The sequence below is a fragment of the Giraffa tippelskirchi genome, chromosome 4 (genome assembly GCF_054371585.1).
Source record: "Giraffa tippelskirchi isolate mGirTip1 chromosome 4, T2T-mGirTip1v1.2.pri, whole genome shotgun sequence".
Taxonomy (NCBI): Eukaryota; Metazoa; Chordata; class Mammalia; order Artiodactyla; family Giraffidae; genus Giraffa; species Giraffa tippelskirchi.
This window is the reverse complement of record NC_137278.1, coordinates 89,473,713-89,500,759: the sequence shown is the minus strand read 5'-3', so window position 1 is coordinate 89,500,759 and position 27,047 is coordinate 89,473,713. Positions and strand designations below refer to the sequence as shown.

Below are 27,047 nucleotides of genomic sequence, written 5' to 3'. Positions count from 1 at the left end.
TTTGTTCTTAGTGATATTTCCTAAGGCCCACTTGACTTCACATTCCAGGATGTCTGGCTCTAGGTGAGTGATCACACCATCGTGATTATCTGGGTCATTAAGATATTTTTTGTATATTTCTTCTGTGTATTCTTGCCACCTCTTCTTAATATCTTCTGCTTCTGTTAGGTCCATATCATTTCTGTCCTTTATTGAGCCCATCTTTGCATGAAATATTCCCTTTGTATCTCTAATTTTCTTGAAGAGATCTCTAGTCTTTCCTATTCTATTATTTTCCTCTATTTTCTTTGCACTGATTGCTGAGGAAGGTTTTCTTATCTCTCCTTCCTGTTCTTTGGATCTCTGCATTCAAATGGGTATATCTTTCCTTCTCTCCTTTTTTTTTTTTTTGCTTCTCTTCTTTTCACAGCTATTTACAAAGCCTCCTCAGGCATTTTGCTTTTTTGCATTTCTTTTTTTTGGCAATGGTCTTGATCCCTGTCTCCTGTACAATGTCATGAACCTCTGTCCATAGCTCATCAGGCACTCTGTCTATCAGATCTAGTCCCTTAAATCTATTCTCACTTCCACTGTATAATCATAAGGAATTGATTTAGGTTATACCTGAATGGTCTAATGGTTTTCCCCACTTTCTTCAATTTAAGTCTGAATTTGGAAATAAGGAGTTCATGATCTGAGCCACAGTCAGCTCCTGGTCTTGTTTTTGCTGACTGTATAGAGCTTCTCCATCTTTGGCTGCAAAGAATATAATCTATCTGATTTCGGTGTTGGCCGTCTGGTGTTATCCACATGTAGAGTCTTCTCTTGTGTTGTTGGAAGAGGGTGTTTGTTATGACCAGTGCGTTCTCTTGGTAAAACTCTATTGTCATATGTCATATGTCATCAGGGAATTACAAATTTAAAACAGCAATGAACTACCACCACATGCCCATTAGAATGACTATAATGCTGAAAACACCAAATTCGGGAGAGAATGTGGACAACAGGTACTCTCATTGCTGATGGGAATGGAAAATGGTACAGTCAGCTTAGAAGAGAATTTGAAAGTTTATACAAAATGCAACATAGATATAAGATGCAGCAAGTAGGTATACACTATAGGTATTTGCCAAATGTGTTGACAAAAATCTGCTCACTAGTGTTTATAACAGCTTGTTCAAAATAGCCAAAACCTGGAAGTAACCAAGATGTCCTTTAATAGGTGAATGAATGAACTCTAGTACATCCTTATAATTGAGTATTACTCAATGGCAAACAAAAGAAGTAATCTGTTAACGCACAAAACGACATGGAGGAAGCTAAGTGCATATTGCTAAGTGAAAGTACCCAAACTGAGAATGCTACATATTCATACTATTCCAACTATATGATATTCTTGACAAGGCAAAATTAAGGAGACAATAAAAAGATAAGGGTTGCTAGGATTTGGGAGAAGGCTTGAGGGATAAATAAGTGGAAGATAGGGAATTTTTAGGGCAGGCAGTGAAACTATTCTGTATGATATTGTAATGGTGGAATGTATCATTATGCTTATGTTAAATCCCATAGATTATATAACACAGAGAGTAAACTCTAAGTAAGCTATTGACTTTAGTTAATAATGTGAATAATGTGTCAGTATTGGTTCACCAACTTTACCAAATGTCACCATACTAAGGAAAAATGTTATAATAAGGGAATCTGTGCATGAGTGTCTGTATGAAGGGATATGTGGGAACTCTGTACTTTCTGTTCAATTTATCTGTAAATGCAAAACTGCTCTAAAAAATAAGATCTATGAAGCTGAAAAATACAATGAAAAAAGAGTGGTAGAAAGATATGTAATGATTATAATAAACATCATGATAATGTTTTCCTGAGTGGAGAGGAAAAAAGTTGTTTTGGAGCTTCTGTTATGCTGGTGCCATTCAGTTATGTTTGCCTGGTAAAATTACATGTATAGATTTATTATTTTCTTTATGTATACTATATTCACAATTATACAAAATGTGAGAAGGAGGAAAAGGAAGGAAGGAAGCCACAGAAGGATAGAAATCAAAGATTATTGTTGTTTTCTTGAGATTTATGACTACCATAATAGAGAAATTTAATTCTAAGATTAAATAGATAAAACTGCATATCATTCTGTGATCAGGAAGACAAAGTCAAATATATAGCCCCGGTATAGAGCAGAGACACAAAGAGATGGAAAATGTGAATGAAAAGTTAAGAAACATGGATAATTGATGTAGATTTTGGTTGTATTTAGTAGAGATTTAGAAATAAAATATAGTCACAAAGGAGGGGACCTTCATAATTAAATGAAAGAGGGAAATTTCTCTGCAGTAGAAAATGACTAGATTATTACAGCTGAAAGGATGCATCTTTTTCTCAGGCAGAGAAAATGAGGCAGGCAGTTTTCTCATGTCTGAAATTGTGTGTTTTAGTTTGAGTGCAAAAGAAAGACATTTCCAGACACATGAGGATACAAAGTTTACTTTTCACCCATCCTATCTTACTGATGTCTTACCAAAAATGAAAAAGAAATTCAAAATACAAGATGGGGTAGGAATAAATAAAATGTGTGCAAAAAACGAGAGTAGAACTCATAAGTAAATCTAAACAACTGATCAATTGTTTGTAAGTGAAAGTTACTCTATTGTGTCTGACTTTACAACCCCATGGACTGTACAGCCCATGGAATTCTCCAGGCCAGAATACTGGAGTGGGTAGCCTTTCCCTTCTCCAGGGGATCTTCCCAACCCAGGGAGTGAACCCACGTCTCCCGCATTGCAGGTGGATTCTTTACCAGCTGAACCACAAGGGAAGCCCCCAAGGATACTGGAGTGGGTAGCCTATCCCTTCTCCAGGGGATCTTCACAACCCAGGAATAGAGCTGAGGTCTCCTGCATTGCAGGCAGATTCTTTACCAACTGAGCTATCAGGGAAGCCCATTGTTTGTAAAGTTTAATGCTATTAAGAATCCCTACAAGAGGAGTGGCTTAATGCTTAAAACATTTTTAAAATGACACTCCAGATTATTTCAAGTGAACAGTGGGCAGAAAGTATATAAGTTATTAATAACTAGTATAAGATAATTTGAAAAAATGAATCCAATGAAAAACATGAAAGGATACATAAAAGAAAGAATAAATCATTGAAAATAGAAAACTTAAAATAAGATGACTAGAATAGGTCCAAATATGTCAGTATTCATGAGAAACATCACAGTTAGAAAGTATTATAGTTTGGTTACTAAGAGAGATTTCTACATTAAGATTATATAGAAAGATTAAAAATGAAGAATGGGGAGCAGAAAGGGCAATATTCTTCAAGAACACTGGATTGAAGTTAAAGATCATTAAATGGGAGAAGCGAGCAACATTTCGTTTTCATAATATTTTTAACCCATCAAAAAGACAGTAGCCCATTTACTGGAAACAAGCAAGCATCAGTATGTATATAAACAAAAACTGATAGTAGTAGAATGAGAAACAGAGGCCACACCACTTTGGGAGAATTCAACATGCCTTCTTTAGGAATTGAGCAGTTAAGTAGAGAGCAAGTAACCAAATTATACTTAAGAGAATTTCAATATCAAAAGTCACTGAAAAATAGTGACATAATACATCTTTGTAAAGAAGATGCCTTCCAAGTCATCTCAGTTTTCAAATTTGTTAAGAGATTATACATTGAATTTGTAAATTTTCTTTTCTTCTGTATTATATTTATTTTTTATATTCCTTGCATTGTTGTGTTTTTTTTGTTGTTGTTTAATTGGACTTACCTGTGATTTCTCTCTCTTACTGATTTTATGTTTAACTTGAGTTTTTGGTTTCATTGATCAAACCTTTCATGTCTTCTCTGTGTCATTAATGTCTGCTTTTTATTTTATCAATTTTGTTCTCTCATTTATGGTTTATTTTGGCTTTTTTGGCCTAGCTTCATGAGTTGAGTTCTTAGTTTATTATGTGTTTTATGTTTTCTAATGTTCACATATAAAGATATTTTTTAAACGGCATTAGCTGTGTTCTATAAGTTTTGATATGAACTTCTCTTTTTTTTACTGTTTGTTTTAAAATAATCTGCAGTATCAGCTTTGATTTCTTCTTTAACCAGACAGTTATTTAGAAGTGTGTTTTTAAATTTCCAAAAGTTAAAAATGTAGATCGTGGATTACTGGAGTCTTTACTCACTCTCCCCTGGCTGTATCTGATGTTACCTTAAACCAGGAAGGCTTTCCAGAGAGCCTGCACCAGGTGAAGCATTAAGTAATTAAATATATCAAAAGTTAGTTTTGTTTTTAATAAATATGTTTTTCCTCATTGTCTTTTATTTCCTTTAGTCTTACTGCTCTGATCCAAACCTCGTGTTAGATTTGAAGAACCTCATTGTGCTTTTTGCTGACACACTTCAGGTTTGTGGCTTATGTTTATGTAGACTTAACCTAGATGAGTGTTTCATCAGCTCTTAATCCTTTGATTGTCTATCTAAGCTTGAGTAAGTACCTTTTTCTTTTTAGTTGTGTGTCTTCTTTTCCTAGAGCTAGATAATTTTTATCTCTTTGTAGCATTTCCTGGTCATCACCTTGTCTGTTATGTTCTCATAATTTGTTCTCATTCCCCCTTTTTTTCTCAATACAAATCAATTAATTGAACTCATTATATTAGTTCTTAAAATGCTCTTAATTCAGATATAGTGTCTGAGTGATTTTGGATTTTCTTACCTACTATTTTGAATAATGATTATTGATATGAACCACATATTATATTCAATAGAATAACATTAGAAGTGGGTAAGATTGGTAGCATTCTCATTTTCTGACCCTACTCCTGAAAGTTGCTAAGAGTTACAGAAGGAGTTATAGGGAAAACTTCATTGACAGTTATATCCAATATACATTAATTCTAATGTTCATCTTTTTATTTTTTTCTGACTGGCTCAAATATTTTGATATATGTCTTTTAATTATTGAGGATAAACACTGGATATTAGGTGGGAATGGAAGATTCTTGTATCATGGTTTTATTTAAATTGTTGTCCAAAGAACAAAATTATCGTTCAGTGCCTAATCTCTCTCATGTTGTTTAAAAAAAATCACCTTATAAAACGAAGCTTTTTTCTTATTTTGTTTCAGGTGTATGGTTTTCCTGTAAATCAGCTTTTTGACATGCTATTAGAAATCAGAGATCAGTATAGTGAAACTTTGCTAAAGAAGTGGTCAGGTATTTTCAGGTGAGAAATTATCTGTAGTTGTGTGTGTGTGGGCATGCATGTGTGTACACTCGTCTTTTTATACATAAGGGTTTTCAGGTATAATAAGCAACAAGTGTATGTGGCTTATTTTTTTCTAGGTCTGATTCCAATTATCATTGGGAGTTCAATTAAATAGTAATGATGTCCCAAACAAAGTTCCCAAGACATTTAGTCTCTGGATATTAGTACCTACTATGTGAGGAGTCCTCAAATCCCCAGATTTGTTTCATTGAATAAATGGCAAATACCTTGGTTCATACCAGCCAGATCACCTAGTGTCATCTTTATTTGAGTCTTGATTTTCTCTTTGGGGATCATGCCTAATCTATATTTCACTTGTAGGATAGTGGCTTTTGAACCCTTTTGAATAATTTAGCTTTTTTGGAACTTTTTTGAAGACTTGCTCATGTTATTCCTCATCTTCTTTATTCTCCATGCCCAAAGAAGAAATCTATTACAATCTAACATTTTAAGCATATTATTTTAATAGTTACTGCAACATGCATACAACAATAAGAAAATTATTGTATTACATCTCCACTTACAAATATTTCCTTCCACTTACAAATATTTCCTTGGACATATTTTCCTCACACATAACTCATGTCAACTCACTTATTTCTTCTTTTAAAGTGATTTTTCTGCTTACTGCAGGACCACTTCCCCAGATCAACTTACTTTATTTTCAAGTTCTTATAGCTTTAAGATATTACATTGTCCCATTAATCCTACTCTTCACATTTTATAAATATATAGCTGATAATTATGTAGTGTAACTCATTAGTATATTAATATAAATATCTGTATTTCTAATATTTATTAATGATATAATTTTCTTTAGGGGAGATTATCTTTTGAAAATTAGTACCATGATATATCCAAGAGCATCTGATCTGAAGCCTTCAGTAAATTTCTTTTTTGATTTTGGTAGTATGGTCTCTGCTCTGGAGAACTCCTAGTCTAGTTAAGGACACAGAACCTTTGGATGAAGAAAAAGTCATTCTTAATATAGAGCAACAGATGAAGTATATGAACATAGTTTGATAAAATAGAAAATCTAGTATAGCATTAAAGAACATAATAAAAAAAGTCTTAATTTTTTTTAAGAAAGCATATAAAACCTCTTTGCCTTCTCCAGAGCTCACATTTTTTGTTGTTGTTGTTTCTCATTTTCCTTAAGATTTCAACATGTTGCCTTGAAATTTTCTGTCTGAGCTATAAATCTCAAATACTGTGAGGTCATCTTTATATTTGTGTTCCATTTGTTTTAGAATGCAATTTTCCTTCTGTGTGTTTTTTTAAGATGTCCTTACATAAGACGAAATAGCTGTACTTTGAAAGGAATAGATTAGGGACTAAGAAATGTTTATTTGAGGTTGTGGTGGATATACAACCCTTGGAGTTTTCCTGAAAGTTATTTGTGATCACTCTACTGATTAACTCACCTGACTTTCCTTTTTTACTTTATCCCTCCCTCCTTTGCTTTCTTCTTTTATTTTCTTTTTAGAAACATACTTGATTCTGACAACTACAGTCCTATACCAGTAACAAGTGAAGAGATGTATAAAAAGGTGATAGGACAATTCCCATTCCAAGATACAGAGCTGGAAAAGGTAAGGAACACTAAAATAAACTTCTCTGATTTGGCATCCTCTTAAAGCTTTCTTTGTATCAGTCTCATTAAAGGCATAATTTCCAACTCAGTGAGTTAGGAATCTAAAACAGCTTCAAAGGATGATTTTGGGGCTTAGAGGAACAGAAGCTCCTGTTTGGGGAATCAGTCAGTAATGGGTTTGGGGTATTGTCACCTCCAAAGTGTTTAGGAGATTTCCATCAGTGTTTCCTTTTGACTTATACTTTGAAATATTTGCTTTTCTTATACTTCAAGGACATTTTATCCCCAAAACATACAGTAAAATTTACCATGCTATATAATTGTATTGGTTTTGACTGTGCATTGTGGTGTATATACTACCACAACAATGTTGCAGAACAGTTCCATGATTCCCCAAAATTCCCACATGCTATACCTTCTTAGTCAACTACTCCTCAACCCCCAGCTTTTGGCAACCACCTATCTTGTTGCTATCCACCTACTTTTACCTTTTCTAAAAGGCCTTATAAATGGAACTATATAGTGTGTAACCTTTAGAGATCGGCTTCTTTCACTGAAGATAATGCTTTTGAGACTCATCTAAGTTGTTGCACGTATCAATAACTCATTCCATTTTATTACTGAGTATGTATCAGAATTTGTTTATCAGGTTTTACAGAACATTAAAATTGTTTATTTAGTTTAATCTTATTCTTTTTAGTATTAGAAAACTTTCACAAGTATGTTTTTAAAATGTAGAGTTGTTAAGAAGGCAGTTCTAGTGTGTAAGAAAATCTCTTTTGCATTTTAGTTAATACGTATTTTAAATGTATGCTCATTTGTAACTTTCGTTAATTCTTGCTTTTACAGCAACCATTCCCAAAAAAGTTTCCATTTTCTGAATTTGTGCCAAAAGTTTACAACCAAATTAAAGAATTTATCTACGCCTGTCTGAAGTTTTCAGAAGATCTTCATCTAAGGTATAGTATGAAATAATGAAAGTGCAATAGATACTGAGATTATGGCTCTATATACGTAAATATTCTGGAATACTTTTGATGTTCCCTTCAGTTTTAAGTTTGAAAGTCTTAATATTAGCCCTGTATGGTATGCCACTGCCCTATTTATATGGTCAGGTGAAAAAAGGGAAGTTGGAAACTCTTGAATAATTTCTTTTTGTTTATGTTACTTATTTTATTCTCTACTGTTTTCTTCACAGATTTGCATTTCTAGTGAGAATTCACTAGAAAAGAGTTGTATAATATTCTAGTTTTTACATTATATTGATGAAATGTTAAGGCCAGTAGAGGGGTGGCATGTGAAATTCTTGCTGTGATCTCCTTGCTGTCCAACGGAATCTCAAGAGCCTTCTCTAGCATCAATTCTTCAGCACTAAGCTGTCTTTATGGTCCAATTCTCACATCTGTACATGATACTGGAAAAACCATAGCTTTGAGTATGCAGACCTTTATCAGCAAAATGATGTCTCTGCTTTTTAATACGCTGTCATGTGAGGTTTGTCATAGCTTTCCTTCTTGGCTCTTTGGTTCCTCTTCACTTTCTGCCTTTAGAGTGGTATCATCTTCATATCTGAGGTTCTTGATATTTCTCCTGGTAGTTTTGATTCCAGTTTGTGATTCATCCAGCCTGGCATTTCATACGATGTACTTTGCATATAAATTAAATAAGCAGGGTTTTTGTTTTTTTAATGGTATGCAATAGGTCTCTCATGCTTTCTTTACAGTTTTTCTCTTTGTTCCTCTTTCTGTTTTTAAAAGGCCCGTTTTCTAATGCCCTGATTCTTTCTTCTGCATTACTTAGTCTGCTGTTGATGCTCTAAGAATTTTTCAATTCTTTTATTGTATACTTCAGCTCCAGGATTTGAATTCCAGATTTCATTTTGTTGTCTCTCTGTGTTCTCTTGCATATTATTGAGCTTAATATGATATTTCAGATTCTTTTTAGGGCAATTTGTATGTCTCAGTTTCTTTGGGATTCATTAGTGGAACTTATATTTGTTTTCTTTGGTGGTGTCAGATTGTTTGATTCTTTTTGGTCCATGTAGCTTTGTATTGGTGACTCTGCCTTTATGCTTCTCTGGGGACATGGAGATATGTGTCTCCCCCAGGTCCCAGGGTGGCAGGACTATTCCTGCACCATGCCTGAAGGGGCCTAGAGCCAAATCACAGGTCTACTTTGGGTTTCACAATTAGAATGACTGATAGATTGTGGCTCTGCAACTGCACTGAGGAATTCATCTGGGAGCGCTTCTGGTGGGTTCCTGGAATAGTAGGGTTCTCTTAGATCATAGTTGGGAGTGGCTAGGGCCAGATTCCAGAGCCACTTCAAGATCCACAGTGAGACTGTGATCACTGGGTCTATCTCTAGGATTACATATAGGCATGTCTCCTGTTGGATCCCTGACAAGCACAACTGCCTCCTGTCCATGGGTACAGTGGGCTAAAGCCAGGTTATGCGGGGACTGCAACCTCTGCAGTCAGATTTGAGATTGGCGGCCCTTCCTCCAGGTGCATGGAAGGTTATTGCTCCAGCAGGTCTCTGAGTAGGCAGGAGTGTTCCTCGTCTGTGGCTATGAATATATGAGGCCATGTTACAGGGAATTTTTTTAGTATTTGCAGTCAGACAGAGGTTGGAGAACTTGCCTAGATTCATGAATGAGCGTGTCTCTGCCCAGTCATAGGCAGGCAGGGTTGGCAGCTAATAGGAGCTTGAGTTAGGTCATGGAACAATTCAGTTTGCAGCTGGAACTGAGATTGGTGGACCTATTATCCAAAGCACAGGTTGGCATGACTCTTCCCAGGTCGTTTTTCAACTGGTGATGGTGGCAAGGCCAAATAGCCATATCCGTAGGCTGTCAAGGGTCAGGGTCTGTTCCTGGGTCTGTAGGTAGGACTATGGTTAGCAGGTATGCCACATGAGTGAATTTATGCTTGCCTTCTAAAAGCAACCCTCCTTGGTCTTGGATACTACCAGAGTTTTACAGTCTCTTTCTTCAATCCAAAGTTTCACAAAAGTACTTTTGTCTCTGCTTGCCTGCCAAATTATTGTTGCTGAGAAGGGATATGAATGCAGGACTTCCTGTTCTGCTATTTCTAATGTCACTCCTCTATTTTTAATTGGTCTTATAGAAAATTGCTTGTGTACATGAAAAATAATGATAGTGTCTGGTAAAGAAATGTAATTATAAAAGTAAATATATGGTAGTAACAGGACAAAGAATATGAGAGAGGAATTTGATTTACTATTTAAGGATTTTACATTATGCATGAAGTAGTATGATCTAGAACAATCACTGAAAAAATGGTCAAAAACATGAAAGAAGTAAAAGTAATAAGCCAATAATGAAAATGAAAAGGAATCATAGAAAGAATACTCAATTCAGAAACAACCAACTGAAGAGTTAAATGGGCTATAGAACAGGTGAAACAAATAGAGATCAACTAACAAAATGGTAAATTTAAATCCAGTTACAACAGTGTTCCATGTATACTTGAATAAAATCTGTATCTGTAGTTGTTGAATGTTGTATTCTCTAAATGACACCTGAATTAAGTTTGTTAATATTAATATTATTGTACAAATTTTCTGTATCTTTTCTTTTGTAGGTCTGCTTTTTCTGTCAATTACTGAGGAGTGTTAAACTATTCAATTATCATTGTAGATTTGTCTATTTCTCTTTTGAGATCTCTCAAGTTTGTGTCATTTATTTGAATATATCTTTTTAAGTTTATGCACAGTTTGAATTGTGATATCTTCTTGTTGTATTCATCTTTTTAATTTCATGAAATGTCATTATTTGTGTTAAAAATTAAAATAGTCTTGATGTCTTGCTTGCCTTGTATTAATATAACTACCACTTTCTTTTATGGTATGCATTTGTCTCTTCTATTACTTATAACCTTTTTTAGCATGTTATTTTCAGATAATTTCAACATTACAGAAGAATTTTGAAAATGTTGTGCTCAACTGAAAGCTTTTTCCCCAAATTCTTCAGTTTTGAAATGTTGCCATGTTGACTTTATTACTTCCTTTCTCCCTCCTTTACTGTCTCTCTATATGTGCTTATGTGTGTTTAGCATTTTAATCTCTTACAGTTCATATGAATTTTGATTAGCTAGTTAAGATTTTTTTCTGTTTTCTGTGTATTGTTTCCATTTTTCCTTTTGTAATAAGTAATATTTGTGTTAAAGTACTTTGAGACCATGTATTTATTCTTTTAGTTACTAGATGTCTTTGACTATAGTATTCATTAATGATTCTTGCCTGAATCAGTTTTTTTCTCTGATAATTTAGCTAATATAGGATTTTTTATTCCTTAAGGGGCTACTTTGTTGGTGCAGCAGTTAAGAATCTGCCTGGAGTGCAGAAGACTCTGGTTCAATCCTGGGTCAGGAAGATCCCCTAAAGGAGGAAATGGCACCCACTTCAGTGTTCTTGCTGGGACAATCCCATGGAGGAGAGGGACAGGAGAGAAAAGGAGCCTGGTGGGCTAGTCTTTGGAGTCACAAAGACTCAGACACTACTGAGCAACTGTGTTGTGTGTGTGTGTGTGTGTGTGTCAGTCGCTCAGTCACATCTGACTCTTTGTGACCCCATAAACTGTAGCCTCCAGGTCTCCTGTGTCCGTGGAATCCTCCAGGCAAGAATACAGGAGTGGGTTGCCATTCTCTTCTCTGGGGAGCAACTGAGCATGTCAATATGTATTACTTCACATTCTGTATTAGGGAGTCCTTCTGCATTATCTATTTACCTGTCTGTTTATCTTTCTATCGGTCTACCTATGATCTCTTATTATTGTATTAGACTCATAGATTTTTACATCATTCAATCAAGTTGTTCCTTTAATGACCTTATTCATTTTGATGCTCAGATGGTCCCAGATGTAGCTAGTGTAAGCTACCTCAAGCTGGCTCATATGACGTGTTGATACGCTTTTATCATTTTGGGCAAATTTCCTAACTTAATCATGATACCATTAATTTTTTCAAGGAGCTTGGTTCTTTTTAGTGCTGAATGGCATCTTGACAATAAAATATGGCCATGTGTCCTTGTATTTAAAATGTGTCAGTTTGAATCAACAAGTAGCTAGGTATCGGTTTTTTTATTCATTCTGCCTAATTAGAATATTTATTCTATTACATTAGCTCATTTAGTGATTGATGTGGATTTAAGCTTTGGATCTAGCTATTGTTTTTCTATTTGTTCCATTATTTTTTTAGCTCCTTTTGTTCCCCCTGTTTTCCCCCTGTTTTCCTTCCTTCTTCTAGATTACAGTCTTTTAGTATTATGATTTAGTTTCCCTATTGGCTTACTGGAGTATAACTTTTAGCTTTACTTATTATTTGTTTGTATGTTTTCTAGGGATTACAATATGTATCCTTAAGTTATTAGTTTATCTTGAATAATGATATGTCACTTTACATGTAATTTAAGAATCTTACAGCAGTATAGTGTAATTTACCTTTACACTTACTTTTTTAATATTGTTGGTATATACTTATACAGTTGTTTTAAACACTAAGTATGTTATTGTTTGTTCTTTGAACATTTAATTGTATTTTAAAATTCAAGAAAGAAAAGAAGTTCATTATACTTATCCACAGATTTGCTATTTCCAGGCCTTCTCATTCTTTCTTACAGATCTATGTTATGACTTGTGTTATTTTCTTTCAGTGTGAAGAATTCTTTTAGTTATTCTTTTAGTGTATATCTGCTGGTTTTAGATTTTCTTAGCTTTTGTTTATCTAAAAATATTTTTTCATCTGTTTTAAAAGTTCTCCCTCTCCCAACCCGTTAAACATATTATTCCTCTGTTTGCTTTCATTGTTTCTGAAGAGAGATAAGCCAGTAGTCTTACTGTTATTCATCTAAATGTATTGTCTTTTTTTTTCTTGTTGTCTTTAAGGTTTCCTCTTTATCTTTGCATTTTGTTAGTGTTTGATTTTCTTGTGAGATTTCATTTGCATCAGTTCTCTTGGGGTTGTGTTAAACTTCTGAGATCTGTAGGTTGAGATCTTTTATTAGGGTTGGAGATGATGTTGCCAGTTTACCCTTAAATATGTCTCTTTTCTCATTTCTCCTTTTGCAACTCATTGTTGTTGTTCAGTTGCTCAGTCATATTCGACTCTTTGCAACCCCACAGACTGCAGCACACCAGGCTTCCCTGTGCCTCCTAGCTGCTAAATATATCATTCAGATTTCATCATTACTTGAGTGAACTGAATGTGAGTCTCAGTTTTTATTAGTTTCAAATTACTTATGATTTCAGTTCTAAAAATTCTGTTGTACAGTCTCTTTGTCCTTAAGACTGAAATTCCAAAGCTTCTATCCAGGGGCTTATCTCTGATTTTAACAGGATTTGAGTTGGCTGGGTTTCAGCTTTGGTTTTTACTCTCCTTTGGATTGGACTGCAGTAGAACATTGAAATCTAAACCCTTTGCAAAATGTGCAACATTTCTCTCTGATTTCTAGCACTCCCCACCCCACTCCCACCCCCACCCCACCATTTCTTATGGTACAGAATTGTTTTAGGGAAGAATTGTTGGGTTAGTATGTTTATTTTTGTTTAGAGGCTCTTCCAAGATTATAGTCCATAATACCAACCCACACTATTAAAGGATTGCATGGTTTTTTTGTTGTTGTTGTTGTTTTTTTCATTCCACCAAAGTCTATCAGCATGTGACTGTTTCACTGTCTCATCTCTGTGTATCCAGATTAGACAACTGGCCTTAGATATGAAAATGATGGCTGCTTTTTGCTCATCTTTCAAGAGCTTTATCTCAGTGTGCAATTTAATTCAGTTATACATTTTTGTGTATATTATACTTCATTAATAATAAAGGAAAATACAACTTTTAGCTTAGACCTAGCTTTCTTGTGCTTTTCAGTGTTTCTTGATCTTTGGTGTCATATCCAAGAATAGAATTTCTACCAGATCTTCTTAAAGCATAATGCTGCTGCTGCTGCTAAGTCGTTTCAGTCGTGTCCGACTCTGTGCGACCCCATAGACGGCAGCCCACAAGGCTCCGCCGTCCTCGGGATTTCCAGGCAAGAACACTGGAGTGGGTTGCCATTTCCTTCTCCAGTGCATGAAAGGGAAAAGTGAAAGTGAAATCGCTCAGTCGTGTCTGACTCTTAGCGACCCCATGGACTGTAGCCTACCAGGCTCCTCTGTCCATGGGATTTTCCAGGCAAGAGTTCTGGAGTGGGGTGCCATTGCCTTCTCCATTAAAGCATAATAGAAATATGTAATATATGTAGAGATGATAGGTGGGTGATTACTATCAGACTCACAAGATTATTTTGGGCCCCTGTGTTCATCACTTTTATAGCAACTTGTACTTATTCATTACTCATACTGTAATTGATATAACTGTGAGTTTAACATATGAAGGCAGAAACCATGAATATTTTTTCACCATTGTAAATTCAATATTCCATCAACACAAGTGTAACTTCAATATCCCTTCACCACTGTAATTTCAATACTCCATTAACACATTTTTGTAATGAAGTTTTAAATTCAATAACATTTTTGGAAAAGGCGGCAATAGGCCAGAGGTTATCATTCAGTTAAATATATCCTGTAAGAATATTTTGAAGTATCTTTTTTTACCCCTGACTAAATTTCCTTCCTGGATTCCTTGCTGCTGCTGCTGCTGCTGCTAAGTGGCTTCAGTCGTGTCCAAATCTGTGCAACCCCATAGACGGCAGCCCACCAGGCTCCCCCGTCCCTGGGATTCTCCAGGCAAGAGCACTGGAGTTGGTTGCCATTTCCTTCTCCGGATTCCTTACCGCCTTATTTGTTTCTAATAATTTTGTCTTCTGCATAATACTCAATCTAATTTGCGTACACATTAACCCTTATGGCAGAAAGTGAAGAAGAACTATAGAGCCTCTTGATGAAACTGAAAGAGGAGAGTGAAAAAGTTGGCTTAAAGCTCAACATTCAAAAAATTAAGATCATGGCATCTGGTCCCATCACTTCATGGGAAATAGATGGGGAAACAGTGGAAACAGTGTCAGACTTTATTTTGGGGGGCTCCAAAATCACTGCTGATGGTGATTGCAGCCATGAAATTAAAAGACGCTTACTCCTTGGAAGGAAGGTTATGACCAACCTAGATAGCATATTTAAAAGCAGAGACATTACTTTGCCAACAAAGGTCCATCTAGTCAAGCTATGGTTTTTCCAGTGATCATGTATGGATGTGAGAGTTGGACAGTGAAGAAAGCTGAGCACCGAAGAATTGATGCTTTTGAACTGTGGTGTTGGAGAAGACTCTTGAGAGTCCCTTGGACTGCAAGAAGGTCCAACCAGTCCATCCTAAAGGAGATCAGCCCTGGGTGTTCATTGGAAGGACTGATGTTGAAGCTGAAACTCCAATACTTTGGCCACCTCATGCGAAGAGTTGACTCATTGGAAAAGACCCTAATGCTGGGAAGGATTGGGGGCAGAAGGAGAAGGGGACGACAGAGGATGAGATGGCTGGATGGCAGCACCGACTCGATGGACATGGGTTTGGGTAAACTCTGGGAGTTGGTGATGGACAGGGAGGCCTAGCGTGCTGCAATTCATGGGATGGCAAAGAGTCGGACACGACTGAGTGACTGAACTGAACTTAGTAATTTAAGTTTTTTAATTGAACTATATACTAAGCCTATGATTTTATTCTGTAGAAAGAGAAATCAGTAAGATAAAATATGTGACCTTTGCTCACAAGCAATAAATTATTGAAAAAGAACTGCTTACAAATCTTTATTTATGTTTATTTCTTGATAAAGAAGTATCATTGCAATACTGACTTTATTTTGAAGAAATATTTATCTCAAAAGGGTATCTTTTATAGAGAGGCATCTTGGTTGACACTTTTAGGGGCTTGTGAAAGATGTATAATTCTGGAATTTTGTTTGTTGATTGTAAGATTTATTTTTAAAACTTTGCTTGTAAAGATAGTTTTGGAGTTATTTTCTTTATGTTTATTTTCCTATACTGAATAAAAATTGTCATTATTGATCAGTTTTGGAATAGTAAGGAGTATAAAACATTTAGGCAGAATTACATTATTGGTTTATTTTCAAAGTCAGGGAAAAAAGGAGGGCCAAGATAGATGTAGGGAATTCAGAAATACAAACTACTATGATTGGACTAAAAAGCTACAAGGATATGTTATACAGCACAGGGAATATAGCTAATGTTTTATAACTTTAAGTGAATTATAATCTTTAAAAATTTTGATTCATTTTGTTGTCTACCTGAAAGTAATAAAATCTTATAAATCAATAATAAAGGACAGAAATGGTAGAGACCTAGTAGATGCTGAAGAGATCAAGAAGAGATGGAAAGAATCCACTGAAGAACTGTACAGAAAAGATCTTAATGTACTGGATTACTACAGTGGTGTGCTCAGTCACCCAGAGCCAGACATTCTGGAGTGCAAAGTCAACTGCTGTTAATAAAACTAGTTCCAATAGAACTATTCAAAACCCTAAAGGATGATGCCTTCAAGATGTTGCATTCAATATGCGAGCAAATCTGGAAGACCCAGTAGTGGCCACAGGACTGGAAAAGGTCAGTCCTCATCCCAGTTCCCAAGAAGGATAGTACTAAAGAATGTGCTAACCATCAGACAGTTGCACTCATTTCCCATGAGGTCATGCTTAAAATCTTGCATGCTAGGTTCAGTATTATGTGAACCAAGAACTTCCAGATGTCCAGTATGGATTTAGAAAAGGAAGAGGAACCAGAGATCAAATTGCCAACATTCTCTGGATCATAGAGAAGGTTAAGTAATTCCAGAAAAACATCTACCTTTTTTATCGACTATGCTAAAGCCTTTGACTGTGTGAATCATAAAAAACTGTGGAAAGCTCTTAAAGAGATGGGAATAGCAGACCATCCTACCTATCTCCTGAGAAACCTGTTTGCAGGTCAAGAAACAACAGTTAGAACCCTGTATGGAACAACTGATTGGTTCAAGATTGAGAAAGGAACACAACAGGGCTGTCTGCTGTCACCCTCTTTGCTTAACCTATACACTGAGCACATAATGAGAAATGCCAGACTGGATGAGTTGCAAACTGGAATCAAGATAGACAGGAGAAACATCAACAACCTCAGATATGCAGATGATACCACTCTAATGGCAGAAAGCAAAGAGGACCTAAGGAACCTCTTGATGAAGGTGAAGGAGGAGAGTGAAAGAGCCTGCTTAAAACTAAGTATTATAAAGCTAAGATCATGGCATCCAACCCCATACTTCATGGCAAATAAAAGGGGAAAATGTGGAAATAGTGACAGAATTCCTCTTCTTGGGCTCTAAAATCACTGTGGATGGTGACTGCAGCCATGAAATGAGAAAATGATTGCTTCTTGGCAGGAAAGCTATGACAAATCTAGACAACGTGTGAAAAACAGAGACATTGCACTCCCGACAAAAGTCCATAGAGTCACAGCTGTGGGCTTCCCAGTGGTCTCATACAGCTATGAGATCTGGACTGTAGAAAAGGCAGAGCGCCACAGAATTGATGCCTTCAAACTGTGGTGCTGGAGAAGACGCCTGGGGCAGCAAAGAGATCAAACCAGTCAGTCTTAAGGGAAATCAACCCTGAATTCTTGGAAGGACTGATGCTGAATCTCCAGTATTTTGGTCATCTGATGCTAACAGCTGACTCATTGGTAAAGTCCCTGATGCTGGTAAAGACTGAGGGCAGAAGGAAGATAGGGTGTCAGGATGAGGTGGCTGGGTGGCATCACCAATGCAATGGACATGAACTTGGGCAAGCTTCAGGACATAGTGAGGGTTGGGAAGGCCTGATGTGCTGCATTCCATAGGGCCACAAAGAGCTGGACATGACTGGGCAACTGAACAACAAGAAGACATAATATGAAAGATGATGACGTATGAGCAGAGATATTTTTCTTTTTCTTATGAGCCTTTATCAGCTAATTGTGCAGGAAGGCTACAGAGAGATCAGCTTGAAAAATTATGAATAGTAACTGAAGGAATTTGAATGTGTGGGAGAAATAAGGGTTTCAGGACACAGAATCATGTTGGAGGATTCTTTCATGAGAGGTAGTGTAGCATAGTGTTTGAGTGTTGTAGGCTTTAGATCTAGACTGCCTTATTGAAATCTTTTTTTTTTTTTTTTTGCTATCTGCTCAATACTAAAATTATTTCATATGGTTATTGTAAAGGTTAAATGAATTTTTATATGTTAAAGTACTTAGAACCTAATTTCTGAAGTACAATAAATATTTCCTGCAGTTATTATTATTATTATTATTATTAAAGTACTACTGGAGCCTTGTTTGCAAAATAATTCTCCTACCTATGACTGACTCTTGATACTTCCTTTTTAGCTCGACTGAAGTTGATGACATGATTCGTAAATCAACAAACCTGTTGCTAACCAGGACTCTAAGCAACTCTCTGCAGAATGTCATTAAAAGGAAGAATATTGGACTTACTGAGGTAACTCTGCTATTATTGGAGGCAGTCAAGGCAATATGTGAATAGATCTCCTAAGCCCTGGGGCTTGTGTGTTAATTAATTACAATTTTCTGTGTGATCTGTCATGTTCTTCATGGGCTCATGGTGAAAGTGCAAAATAAATTCCTTGTATTTTTCATTTGTTGTCTTGGAGAAATCCTTATTTTTTGGAAAAGTCACTTTTTTCTCTCTCTCATTATCTTCACTAATTTAACTGGTTTTCCTTTCTGAGGTTATTGGGTTAAATTTGTATTACTTGCCATTGATTATATATTTAAAAAGTTGTTGATTGGAGAATAGAGTCAATATCAGGATCCTGTTTAAAATAATGGCACTTTGAGTACAACATACAATATGAAATCACATTTTGCCTACATAAGTCATTGATGCCAGGGATATTGGCATTCATAGTCATTGGTTAGTGTTAGATTCAGATTTTGTTTTTGAGATACATTAGGAATATGAATAGTAAATTACCCTTAATTAGCATGTAACTGGGAATTTAGGATTGAGGAAATGTGAGAGAAAGGCAGTTGTTACATTTCTGTGGAAGCTTACACAATTTCACAAAGGATGAAGGGATATTGTACATATGCTGAGAACAGTATCTTGGCAAACTGAATATCTGATGCATTGTCATAAGTCCTAAAATTTAGAAAGATGTGAAATTTCCCTTTTCTTAGAAACCCAGATTTTTGTGGGAGCCTCAACCTGCCATTTTATGGAAATCAGAGTGCCAAAAGTGAGAGATTGGAAGAATCTTCTTCATAAGCAAAGGGAAAGGCTGTTGGCCATCTGTTTTACCTATAGAGGTGGTGTAGTTTCAAATTCAGTTGGTCTAGAAAATTGACATTTTTAGGTATATGTTACTAAGGATGAACATCAGAAAGTGATTAACGATACTGACCCATAGGTAAATATAGCTGGAAGCCAGGTGAACATCTATTGTTATTTCTGATTTTGGAGTCATTGTTTCTTTCCCTGTGTTAATATTTTAAAATACTGTATTATAATATATTAAAAGTGTATTACAACACGGGACATTGGCAGTAATTGAATTCTACTTATAACCAACTTATTTTTATAGTTTAAAGTTACATTTGACATTATTAGACAATCCCTTCACTTTGCAGTGCTTCGTTTCTGTTGCCTGATATAGAAATGTTAGTTATTGCCATTATGTGTCTGAGGATAGGCTAACTTCTTTTGTAATGAGGAACGGTACAAAAAACCAAGTTGGACTGAAAATTTGGCAGTCCTTCTGCTTTTGCAGACTATTCTGTTCTCCTTTTCTGAATCCCAAGTAAGACAAGAAATCTATTTATTTTATGAACTACTTCTGCATTAATATAATTCTTGATATAATTCTGCTTCTGCCATTTGATTTAGCAGTCTCTTAAAAGCCATTTTCGGAGAAGGCAATGGCACCCCACTCCAGTACTCTTGCCTGGAAAATCCCATGGACAGAGGAGCCTGGTAGGCTGCCGTCCATGGGGTCGCTAAGAGTCAGACATGACTGAGCAAATTCACTTTCCCTTTTCGCTTTCATGCATTGGAGAAGGAAATGGCAACCCACTCCAGTGTTCTTGCCTGGAGAATCCCAGCGATGGGGGAGCCTGGTGGGCTGCCGTCTATGGGGTCGCACAGAGTCGGACACGACTGAAGCGACTTAGCACTTAGCACTAAAAGCCATTTTATTTAATTATTTACTTTTTATTGAAGTTTATTTGATTTATAATACTGTGTTAGTTTCATGTATCCAAAAAAAAAGAAATCCATTTTAAACAAGTAGCATAGCAGGAATGTGGTGTGGTAGAAAGAGCTTTGGCCACAGAAGACTCTGGATTTAGTTGTGACTATGCCGCTGATTTACTGTAGCATCTTAAAAGAAGACATAACTCCTTAGCTCTTCAGTTTTTTGACTCCATTGTTCTTTTCAAGGGTACTGTACAGATCAACTAACAACAAGAAGAAGCAGTAGGATCTTGTCAAGAAGGACTATATCACATTTCTTGACATTATTTCAGTGAATGCTAAATGTTATTGCTAAGTCATTGGAACATTTTAGGCAAAAGTAGTTTTGTTATCAAAATCTTTGCATATACATGAAGGCACATCCACACATATTTATTTATTTTGGCCATGATGATTGTGTGTACCTGTATAGACACATGCACAACTAGTGATTTTTTTCATCACCAAGTAAATCTTTGACTAACTGTATTATTCACCTTTTTTGAAAGGGAGGACGTTATATCTTCCTTTATAGGTAACTGAAGTGATTTTTACATCTGAAATCATCATCATAATAGGCAATGTTTGTGTAACAATTCATATTCTTCAGGGGCCGTTCACATATAATCACCTTATTTAAATAAGGTGATTTAGCACAACAACATTTGAAGCAAGTTGGGCATATATTATTATTCCCTTTTTATAGAAGGTATAATTAAAGTTCAAGGAGAATGCCCAAGCGAGCAAAATGATAGAAATGAGGCTTGAGTTCAGGTTATTTTTTCCCCAAACTTACTAATATTTACTATATTGTATTGCCTTCCATATTGATTTAATTATTCTATCATAACAAGGATAGAGATTTTTATAGGAGGTCCGTGGTAACATGGAAATTGTTCTACTTATAGATGATTTGGTAATATATCCACTCAAATGATACAAGTATTGTAAGCACTCAAAACTCACAAGAGTCCTGTTTCTGGTTACTAGACAGACAATTCTTTTAGCATTTAAAAGCTCACATAACTTAATGTCTTCCTGCCATTCTTGATTCGCGATTATATGCCATCTCATCTTTTATTTTTTTCTGTCCATATACTCTATCTTTTTAAATCTTTCTCTCTATAAACTAGCTTTCATACCTTTCACATGACTTCTTTACTTCCCCGCATTAAGCCAACTCAACATTACCTTTCATTTCTAGCCCCTGCGGTAACTTGAATGCCCTATACTCTCATACCCTAAGTGATGATCTACGTACAGTTCAGTCAGCACATACAGCTGTTTCCTAGGGATACTTCTTCCAGGTCTGTGAGAAGAAGGTCAGCTGAGCAGCAGTCAAGAGTGTATGTTCTAAAGCAGACTGAATGGGTTCCAGTTCTGGTTTTCTTTAATAAACTTGATCTTGGGTGGATTACTTGGGCTTACGTGAAAAATGGGGACAATAGTAGCATGTATTTCATAAGATTTCTGTGAAGATAAAATGAACAGATAAAGTACTTAGAATAGTTCCTGGTTCATAGCAAATACTCAATGCATATTGCCTATTATTAAAAAAGAGGTCTGGCAGATAGGGTGGTGGTTAGGGCTAGTACAGAAATGGAGTTTTTCAGTTAAGAAAAGTCAGAAGACTAGAGCAAGATGTCCTATTAAGATAAATAATTTTTAAAATTAATGTTACAATTTTATTAATTTCCTACTCTGTGACAGGTACTGATCTAAGTCTTAAGAATAAATAAGGAAAGAACAATAAGAACAATAACAAAAGAAATTTTTGCTTATATTCTAGTGGCAGAAAACGGATAATAAATAGTAAATAAAATAAATAGGTAAATCATCTAGTATGATGAAAGGTCATGAATTCTATAGATGAAAAGAAAGAACCTGGGTTAAGGAAATCAGGAGGCTGGTGGAGGTTCAAGGGTGGTCTTACCAAAAAGAGCAACATATTGACAGTAAGTTATCATTGAAGGGGAAAGGATATTCTTGGCAGAAGTTAGAACTAGAGCAAAGGTCTGAAAGTAGTTAAGTTATTGGCAAGTTTAGGGAATAACAACGAAGCTAAAGTAGTTGGACTGGAGTAAGCTAGGGGAAGAGAAACAGGAGATTAAATCAAAGAGGCACCAGGGATTCATGCTAGGCCATTAAAAAGTGTTTGGCTGTTGTTTTGTATGAAAAGGGATGCCGTGGCAGGATTTTTATTAGTGGCATGATCTGGAATATTCAGAAAGGATCACATTGACTATGGTATTGAGAATTAAATGTATGGTAAAAACAGGGTGACCAGTTAGGAGGCTATTACAGTAATCCTGCAAGAGTTGATGGAAGCTTGGGGAAGATAGAGGTGATGACAAGTGGTCCTATATGGACTGTAAAGTCAGTATGGTTTCCTGATGGTTAGATGTAAAGAAAGCAAGAAAATGAGAAATTGATACCTCTCAATATTTTCATGTGAGCAACTAGAAGGCTGCATATAACATGTGCTTTGATAGGAAAAATTTGAAGTAGAGCTAAATTTGGGGTAGAGGAAGATTGGGAATTTGGTACTGGACATATTATATTTGTAGTGTTATTAAACATAGTTTGAGATAACTGAGTTAACAGATGTATATATGAATTTAGTTTAAGAAGGTGATTTGACCTGGAGATAAAAAGCTGGGAGCATAGAAACTATGTTTATAACCACCTGACTGGATAATATTGCTTTATTTGTAAAGATGCAAAGAAATAGAGGAAAACAATAGAATGGGAAAGACTACAGATCTCTTTCAGAAAATTAGAGATACCAAGGAAACATATCGTGCAAAGTGAAAGTGAAAGTTGCTCAGTCGTGTCCAACTCTTTGCAACCCCATGGACTATACAGTCCATGGAATTCTCCAGGCAAGAATACTGGAGAGGGTAGCCTTTCCCTTCTCCAGGGGAACTTCCCAACCCAGGGATTGAAGCCAGGTCTCCCACATGCAAAGATGGCACAATAAATGACAGAAATAGTATGGACCTAACAGAAGCAGAAGATATTAAGAAGAAGTGGCAAGAATACACAGAGGAATTATACAAAAAAGATCTTAATGACCCCGATAACCATGATGGTGTGATCACTCACCTAGAGCTAGACATCTTAGAGTATGAAGTCAAGTGGGCCTTAGGAAGCATCACTACGAACAAAGCTAGTGGAGGTGATGGAATTCCAGCTGAGCTACTTCAAGTCCAAAAAGATGATGATGTTAAAGTGCTGCACTCAGTATGCCAGCAAGTTTGGAAAACTCAGCAGTGGCCACAGGACTGCAAAAGGTCAGTTTTCAAAAGAAGGGCAGTGGCATAGAATTCAAATTACCACAAAATTGTACTCATTTCACATGCTAGCAAAGTAGTACTCAAAACTCTTCAAGCTAGGCTTCAACAGTATGTGAACGAAGACTCCTAGAAGTTCAAGCTGGATTTAGAAAAAGGCAGAGGAACCAGAGATCAAATTGCCACTCTCTATTGGAGCATAGAAAAAACAAGACAATTATAGAAAAAAAATCTACCTCTGCTTTATTGGCTACACTGAAGCCTTTGACTGTGTGGATCACAACAAGCTGTGGGAGATTCTTCAGAGATGGGAATACCAGACCACCTTACCTGTCTTCTGTGAAACCTGTATGCAAGTCAGGAAGTAACAGTTAGAACCAGACATGGAACAACGGGCTGGTTCTAAATTGGGAAGGGAGGATGTCAGGACTGTATAGTGTTACCTTGTTTATTTAACTTATATGCAGAGCACATCCTGTGAAATGCTGGGCTGGATGAAGCACAAGCTGGAATCAAGATAGCCGGGAGAAATATCAATAACCTCATACGCAGATGACACTACCCTTTTGGCAGAAAGCGAAGAGGAACTAGAGTCTCTTGATGAAGGTGAAAGAGGAGAGTGAAAAACTTAACATTCAAAACTCAACATTCACAAAACAAAGATCATGGCATCCAGTCCCATCACTTCATGGCAAATGAATGGGGAAACAGTGGAAACAGTGAGAGATGTTATTTTCTTGGGCTGAAATCACTGCAGATGGTGACTGTAGCCATGAAATTAAAAGATGCTTGCTCCTTGGAAGAAAAGCTGTGACAGATCTAGACAGCATATTAAAAAGCAAAGACATTACTTTGCCAACAAAGGTTTGTAGACTTTCTGATGATGGCCATTCTGACTGGTATGAGGTGATAACTCATTGTAGTTTTGATTTGCAATTCTCTAACAATGTGCGATGTTGAGCATCTTTTCATGTGTTTGTTAGCCACCTGTATGTCTTCTTTGGAAAAATGTTTGTTTAGGTCTGTTTACCACTTTTTGATTGGGTTGTTTGTTTTTCTGGTATTGAATTGTATGAACTGCTTGTATATTTTGCAAATTAATCTTTTGTCAGTTGTTTCATTTGCTATTATTTTCTCCCATTCTGAGAGTTTTCCTTTCGCCTTGCTCATAGTTTCCTTTGCTGTGCAAAAGCTTTTAAGTTTAATCAGGACCCACTTGTTTACTTTTGTTTTAATTTCCATTACCATAGGAGGTGGGTCATAGAGGATCTTGCTTTGATTTATGTCATTGAGTGTTCTGCCTGTTTTCCTCCTAGAGTTTTATAGTTTCTGGTCTTTAATCCATTTTGAGTTTATCTTTGTGTATGGCATTAGGAAATGTTCTAATTTCATTCTTTTACATGCAGCTGTCAAGTTTTCCCAGCACCATTTATTGAAGAGGCTGTCTTTGCCCCATTGTATATTCTTGCTTCCTTTGTCAAAAATAAGGTACGCATAGGTACCTGGGTTTATTTCTGGGCTTTTTATCTTGTTGCATTGGTCTGTATTTCTGTTTTTGTGCCAGTACCATACTGTCTTGATGATTGTAGCTTTGTAGCATAATCTGAAGTCAGGAAGCTTGATTCCTCCAGCTCCATTCTTCTTTCTCAGGACTACCTTGGCTATTTGGAGTCATTTGTGTTTCCATATAAATTGTGAAATTTTTTGTTCTAGTTCTGTGAAAAATGCCACTGATAATTTGATACAGATTGCATTGAATCTGTAGATTGCATTTGGTAGTATAGTCATTTTCACAATATTGTTTCTTCCAACCCAGTACACTGGAATATCTCTCCATCTGTTTATGTCATCTTTGATGTCTTTCATTAGTGTCTTATAATTTTCTGTGTACAGTTCTTTCGTCTCCTTAGGTAAGTTTATTCCTAGATATTTAATTCTCTGTGTTGCAATGGTGAATAGGATTGATTCCATAGTTGCTCTTTCTGATTTTTCATTTCAGTATATAGAAATGCAAGTGATTTCTGTGTATTGATTTTGTATCCTGAAACTTTGCTAAATTCACTGATTAGCTCTAGTAATTTTCTGATACTATCTTTAGGGTTTTCTATGTACAGTGTCATGTCATTTGCAAACAGTGAGAGCTTTACTTCTTCTTTTCCGATCTGGATTCTTTTTATTTCTCTTTCTTCTCTGATTGCTGTAGCTAAGACTTCCAGAACTATGTTGAATAATAGTGGCGAAAGTGGACTTCCTCGTCTTGTTCCTGATCTTCAGGGGAATGTTTTCAGTTTTTCATGATTGAGAATAATGTTTGCTGCAAGTTTATCATATATGGCCTTTACTATGTTGAGGTAGGTTCCTTCTATGCCCATTTTTTGAAGAGTTTTAGTCATAAATAGGTGCTGAATTTTGTCAAAGGCTTTTTCCACATCTATTGAGATGATCATATGGTATTTATCTTTCAGTTTGTTAATATGGTGTATCACATTGATTGATTTCTGTATACTGAAGAATCCTTGCATCCCTGGAATAAACCCAACATGATCATGGTGTATGAGCTTTTTGATATGTTGGTGAATTCCGTTTGCTAAAGTTTTATTGGGTATTTTTACATGTATGTTTATCAGTGATATTGGCCTGTAGTTTTCTTTTTTTGTGTTGTCTCTGTGTTGTTTTGGTATCAGGGTGATGGTGACCTCATAGAATGAATTTGGACGTGTTCCTTCCTCTAATTTTTGGAAAGAGTTTTAGAAGGATAGTCATTAGCTTTTCTCTAAATATTCGATAGAATTCTCCTGTGAAGCCATCTGGTCCTGGGCTTTTTTTTTTTTTGGGAATTTTTTGATCACAGCTTCATTTTCAATGCTTTTAATTGGGTTGTTGATAATTTCTATTTTTTCCTGGTTCAGTCTTGGAAGATTGAACTTTTGTAAGCATCTGTCCATTTCTTCCAGGTTATCTATTTTATTGCCATATAATTGTTCATAATAGTCTCTTATAATAATTTGTATTTCTGTAATATCTGTTTTAACCTCTCCTTTTTCATTTCTAATTTTGTTGATCTGATTCTTCTGTCTTTGTTTTCTTGATTGAGTCTGGCTAAGGGTTTGTCAATTTTGTTTATCTTCTCAAAGAACCAGCTTTTAGTTTTATTAATCTTTACTATTGTTTCTTTTATTTCTTTTTCATTTATTTCTGCTTGGATCTTTATGATTTCTTTCCTTCTACTAATTTTGGGTTTTTTTTCTTCTTCTTTTTCCAGTTGCTTTAGGTGTAAAGTTAGGTTGTCTATTCGATGTTTTTCTTGTTCCTTGAGGTAGGATTGGATTGCTATAAACTTCCCTCTTAGAACTGCTTTTGCTATATTCCGTAGGCTTTGAGTTGTCGTGTTTTCATTTTCATTTGTTTCTAGAAATTTTTTTATTTCCGTTTTGATTTCTTCAGTAACCTGTTGGTTATTTAGAAATATATTGTTTAATCTCCATGTGTTTTTGTTTCTTACAGTTTTTTTCTTGTAATTGATATCTAGTCTCATAGTGTTGTGGTTGGAGATGTGTGACATGATTTCAATTTTCTTAAATTTACTGAGGTTTGATTTATGATCCAAGATGTGGTGTATCCTGGAGAATTTCCCATGTGCACTTGAGAAGAAGATGTTTTCTTCTGCATTTGGATGGA

General features: G+C 35.8%; 1 protein-coding gene across 10 annotated transcripts in view; it reads left to right on the top strand.

Moving 5' to 3' along the window:
• Positions 1–27,047, top strand: part of EXOC6B (exocyst complex component 6B) — a 760,794-nt gene that overhangs the window by 463,256 nt on the left and 270,491 nt on the right. For 9 of the 10 annotated variants that reach the window (XM_081482978.1, XM_081482980.1, XM_081482979.1 and 6 more), the window contains 5 exons: positions 4,325–4,396; positions 5,117–5,214; positions 6,743–6,848; positions 7,700–7,809; positions 18,213–18,324. In XM_081482978.1, coding sequence (XP_081339104.1) covers positions 4,325–4,396; positions 5,117–5,214; positions 6,743–6,848; positions 7,700–7,809; positions 18,213–18,324 — 498 coding nt within the window. The remainder of the gene's footprint in view (positions 1–4,324; positions 4,397–5,116; positions 5,215–6,742; positions 6,849–7,699; positions 7,810–18,212; positions 18,325–27,047) is intronic. The other variant, XM_081482984.1, reaches the window with a different exon arrangement.